Source organism: Trypanosoma rangeli, assembly GCF_003719475.1.
Source record: "Trypanosoma rangeli strain AM80 chromosome Unknown Tra_15.4_contig_00698, whole genome shotgun sequence".
Lineage (NCBI taxonomy): Eukaryota > Euglenozoa > Kinetoplastea > Trypanosomatida > Trypanosomatidae > Trypanosoma > Trypanosoma rangeli.
The window spans coordinates 1-4,947 of NW_021706449.1; the positions used below are offsets into that span (position 1 = coordinate 1).

At 53.2% G+C, this 4,947-nt stretch overlaps 3 protein-coding genes across 3 annotated transcripts, besides 5 other annotated features; all 3 read right to left on the bottom strand.

Moving 5' to 3' along the window:
• Window positions 1-161: 161 nt before the first annotated feature.
• Window positions 162-216: a microsatellite.
• Window positions 217-332: 116 nt separating this feature from the next.
• TraAM80_09842 (putative regulatory subunit of protein kinase a-like protein) lies at window positions 333-1,454 on the bottom strand (the record flags this gene model as incomplete). Its single annotated transcript, XM_029386501.1, has 1 exon — window positions 333-1,454. The coding sequence occupies one exon, from the start codon at window positions 1,452-1,454 to the stop codon at window positions 333-335; it is 1,122 nt and encodes a 373-aa protein (XP_029233636.1).
• Window positions 1,455-1,640: 186 nt separating this feature from the next.
• Window positions 1,641-1,692: a sequence feature (A-rich).
• A 214-nt stretch (window positions 1,693-1,906) lies between these two features.
• Window positions 1,907-3,385, bottom strand: TraAM80_09843 (putative ankyrin repeat protein; the record flags this gene model as incomplete). Its single annotated transcript, XM_029386502.1, has 1 exon — window positions 1,907-3,385. One exon carries the CDS (start codon window positions 3,383-3,385, stop codon window positions 1,907-1,909), a length of 1,479 nt encoding a protein of 492 aa, XP_029233637.1.
• Window positions 3,386-3,824: 439 nt separating this feature from the next.
• Window positions 3,825-4,376, bottom strand: TraAM80_09844 (uncharacterized protein; the record flags this gene model as incomplete). The annotated part of the gene is made up of 1 exon (XM_029386503.1): window positions 3,825-4,376. One exon carries the CDS (start codon window positions 4,374-4,376, stop codon window positions 3,825-3,827), a length of 552 nt encoding a protein of 183 aa, XP_029233638.1.
• A 98-nt stretch (window positions 4,377-4,474) lies between these two features.
• Window positions 4,475-4,556: a sequence feature (A-rich).
• A 74-nt stretch (window positions 4,557-4,630) lies between these two features.
• Window positions 4,631-4,693: a sequence feature (GA-rich).
• Window positions 4,694-4,869: 176 nt separating this feature from the next.
• Window positions 4,870-4,888: a microsatellite.
• Window positions 4,889-4,947: the final 59 nt, after the last annotated feature.

Genomic DNA, 4,947 nt, shown 5'->3' on the forward strand with positions numbered 1-4,947 from the left:
ACCCCTTGCTTCTATACAGCCGCTCCTTGTTTGGCACTAGTTTCTCTTAGTGCGTTCGTTCTCCTAACCCCACCCCACCCCAAATTACTTCTCCCTTACGGAAAGAATCAGCAAAAAAACGCACCGCATCCCGTTATCCACCTGCAGGTGCCGCATCCCTGTTTTGTTTTGGTTTTTGTTTTTTCTTCTTCTTATCTTCTCTTTTTTTTTTTTGTTGTGTGTGTAAAAGGTGTGGTATGGTATCAAAAACTGCCCTCATTCTCCACCGGTTTCCTTCCTTATTTCCCCTCATTATTGCCGTTGTGTGTGTGTGTATGCTTTCGTTGTACGCCTCACAAAACAGGTTCCCCTGCTGGTAGGTGAGGCGGGATGGAAACGACCGGTACTGTTGTGGACGGGTGGGCAGGAAAGGTTGGCACGGATGCATGCAGCGCGATGGACCCATCTGGTGTCCGCGGCGGTGGGGCCTGACTGCGAGAGTCACCCAACGTGGACGAATCCACCACTTGGGGTGGATGCGGGGCGGGAGAAGGCTCCACTGTGTGGTCGCCACTGTTGCGACCCACAACAGCCGCTGTGGTCCCAACAGTAGCGGCAGAAGAAAGAGAAACAGTAGTTGCCGCCGCCACTGCCGATGCCGCCTCCTCTGCTGCAACCAACGCTGAGACACACTCCGACGCCGACTCCTTGATGACCGCCTTGCGTGCCTCCAGATCACCAAAGAGCTGCTCCAGCTCCAAACGCAGTGCCTTGGTGGTGAGCTTGCTCCGCTCCTCCCGCGGTGTGGAGAGAACCCGCTTGTACACCGCAACACGAATGGCGTCATCGCTCGGGGGCTGCGCCGAGGATGCTCTCTCCGCCACGGGCACTTCCTTCTTTGTGCGCTTCGGCGTTCCCTTGACTTCTGCATCTTCCGTCCTTGCCGGGCCAACGTTCCGTTTTAGCGATACGTCGGGCTCAGCACTTTCACTCGCTGCCGCGCGCCCCCGTTTTACGGCCTTCTTTTGTGGTCGAGACGTTTTTCGGGGTGTCCGCAGTTTCGCTTCGGCCACCCGCGGTTGCATTAAAAACGCCGTCACACCATCCGCCACCTGCGCATGCGCATTAGAGATGTGAACAGGCATGCCAAGGGCTTGAATGAGCCCTCGCAGCTTGTCCTTCTTCAGCTTGTGTACCCGCTCCGAGATGCTCTCTCGCATCGCCTCTGGAAAGCCACAAAATGCCTCCAACGCCCGGCGCCGCTCGCCAGCCCTTCCAGCACGTCCAAAGACCAGTCTATGCAACGACTCTAACCTGGCCTCGAGCTGCTTGCACGCCGCGCCACGGTTGCCCACAGCCTGCACTGCGGGCAATTGGACAAGCGGAGCTCCAGTGCCCTCTGAAAAGGCAAATTTGGCCCCAGCGTCATTTTCCTCAGCGTCAGACGCCGCGGTGTCGTGGTGCTCCCCCGCCATCTATGTCACTGCAGGAATATACGCAGATGTATGTGTGCCCCGTCCGTTCCCTCCCTGCTTAACCTCGCGGACTCTATCTATTGACAAAGCAGCACAAACACGTGTGTAGGTGCAAGCAAGGGAAGTTGCTGCTTTATTTCCTCTTGCTTCTTCACGCAGTAATGAAATGGTCCACTTCACAGCAGTAGAAACAGTAGTATAAAACAAAAAAAAAACAATTAAAAACAAAAACAAAAAGTATTGGTAGAGGAAAAGGGCAACAAATGCTTTGAAAAAAATACTCCAAAGGAAAGGAAAAGAAAAGCTCCATGTTTGTCGCAAATCCAACGCCAAAACGAAAGCAAAAACAAAAAACAACAGAGGCGTGAAGCGGTAAAAGCCTCTTCTCCCGCGCGCGTTGTCGCTTCGCAAGGCAAGTGACAAGCTGCCCGCGTGCGCGTCTGCGTGGCAGCTCAGGAAGTCATTACAGGGAGAAGGCGGCGGAGTGTGCGGAATGGAGGGCTTTGCTCGCAAAGCACGGCTCCAAAGGCCTCCTCCGCTTCCAGAACCTGCAACGCCTCCCAAAGCCGCTGCGGCAGCGTGGTATCGCTGCCGTCTCCACCGAAGCCAGTCTCAGTGTGTGGCACACCAGCATGCTTCAGCAATGCCTCAGTGGGCAGAAACATATCACCTACCCTCCTTAAAACGTCTGTCGTGATACCGCCCCGCTCAATGCCAGCTTGCTTTTCCCCCTCCAGCAGTTGCTCAACAACAGGCCACAGCGACTGCTGCAGCACGAGCGTCATCATCTCACGCCGCGGTAGAACATGCACCAGTCCATTAAAAAGTCCACAACTCGCGGCTATGCGTGTGGCTAGAACACGGTGAGTCATGCCGCGCCGCTCTCTACCACTACTTCCACCAAAAGGCGTAATGTACATGAGAAGCACGCATCGTATTTCCTCCACAGAACCGTCGACGATATCTTGCAGAACGACCGCGAGGCCCCGCGTGAGGAGCTCCGTCACCTCCGATGCATTGGCCATTGTTATCCCACCACAATGCTGCTGAATCCACGCAAAATTATTCGCCGCGACAGTTAGTACTTCCGCAGCCATCCCATTTTTCGTCGCGTCACGTGCCTGCTGTAATAAGAAGTGATTGCGTTCCATCATCACTGTGACAGTATCCGCGACAATGTGCGGTAGCGGATGTTGACTGTCTCCCGAAGGAGAAACCGTGCATTCATCACACACGGGCCTCATCAAGCCAGCCGCATCTGAGAGAAACTGCAAAAAAAGCAAGACGGCTCCCCACTGCAGTGTAAAGCCCGACACCATCGATGATTCTCCCCCCTCACAGCTGTTAGCATCATTACAGCCTCCGTCACCCGCGTCAGGGCGCCCCCGCCCGCCACTCGCTTCAGGCCTCCATGGAAGTCTTAGCTGCAGCAACACCGGTACCTGCTGCACCTCGCCGTTACTGCCACTACTCCACGCAGAGTGAAACCCACTAGTAGACTCTCTTATCAGTCGCAAGGACAACTGTCCAGTACGACACCATACGGACTGCTGAACACGCGACAGGGACTCTGACGGAGACGTGGAGGAGGGAGAAACAGAGGAGGTCATTGTCGTTGAAGCAGATGGCTGCAAGGCCTCTTCACGCACCAAACAACTTGCCCTCGACGCGACGTCAGCTATCAGCACCTCGACATCGTCCACGGTAGCGACATTCATCTGCGCCAATGGCTCAAAAATGGCGTGGACGCGCTGAAAGATATCGTCCAAAACTCCATCGACTCGCGTCTCTTCGACAGTCAACAACAGTCGCTGCATAAATGGTCCACACTCCCTGCCTTGGGGTGCAGGATCCAAAGCGCGGCTCCCAAGGTGACTCACGATCCTCTCGAAGTGCCTGGCAGTTACCGACCCCGCTGCGCCGCTGCTCATCCTTCTTCAACCCTCCTTTTTTGAACCCTGTTTCCTTCTTGCTAGAAATGCACGGCAAGGGCCCTCGCGCGTCTTCCTCACCCCCGTCACGACGATAGGGCGACACACACACCCCTTCCTGCGCGCCCGCCTTTACACCCTCTCTGCGAAGGTAAAGCAAACAAGCAGACCAGAAAAAAAAAACAAGTACGCTGTCAGATAGATGCCCCAAATTGCTGGGGCACGTAGTGAATTAGAGGCGGCAACCCCCATCGCAGCCACCGTCCAGGCCCGCCAAGGGGGCTAGCGCAGCAGAGAAGAAATAGACACAGCAGTCAGTGGCGCTGAGTGCTAAAACTGATCAGAGTGCACGCCGAGGAAAATGTAGTTGGTCGCCCACCGGCTCGGAGTTGCCGATGGCTGCCTGGCAATCCCGGCCACATGCAACAACACCCTTCTTCTACGCCAGCACCGCCGTGTGGGTGCCCGTGACACGCAGGTCGTCTGCCCAATCGGCTGCACCGCGACAATGGAAGGGCGGGGGAAGACGTCTCAAACTGCGGCCAGTGTGGCGTGCACAAAACCAGTTGCCATCCCACAAACCGAAGAATCGTGCCACATTGTCTGTTGAGCTTGGGGCCTCGTGTTGGCCATTCGCGGCTAATTGCGTCAACGTCAGCTGGGGAGGGCCACCTTCACAGATGAGCCACCATAAAAAGTGGGTCTCCCTACGGACCAGAGCGGCCAAGAAGCGCAGAAGCCCATCTGCATAAGCGAGTATCCCTCTCTCACGTATTTGCCCCCATTCCGGTGCGTGCTGCCGTCCCCAGGCTCTTACGGCAGAAGCAAAAGTAATAATAGTAGCAATAAATAAAAAACGGAGAAATTGGCAAAACACACTACGAAGCGTGCCCAGAAGAAAGATACCCTCACAGCGCACCAAGGGCAGACGAGGCATGAAAATGCCAGCACAGCATCGAAGCAAAACCGACAGCCAAAGTGAATCGATCATGCAAACAAACACAGGGGAAAAAAACACAGAAAAAAACAAAACACATAAGAAATCATGTCCGGCGCAAATCCGTCACAACAAAATACAAAGTTGGAGGTAAAAAAAACAAAAAACAAAAATAAAATAAGAATAAAGATAAAAATAAAAAATAAAAGCACAAGAAAAAAAAAAAAAAACAAACGCGAGACAAACGCCACACAATACGTAAGACTGACAAAACAGCTGAAGGAGACTCTCTCAAAACATGTTGTGACAAAATGAAAAAAAAAAAAAAAGGAGAGAGAAAAAAAGGCGTCAAAGAACTAAATAAAAAAAAAGACATGCGCCAAGAATTCTCAAAGAAAAAGCACAAACAAACATAAACGGCAAAGCGCCACCAGCTGATGGCGGAGAAAGTAACTCAACAAGCAGAAACATATCGTGTCTGTAAGCATACAAATAAGAGAAGGGTGTGGATAGATCGATCGATGGAGAGAGGCATAGATGTGTATGTACATACACACACACACACATAGAGAGAGATTTAAAAAAAGGGGTGAAGGTGGAGGAGTAAAAGGGAGGAAAAGCAGCG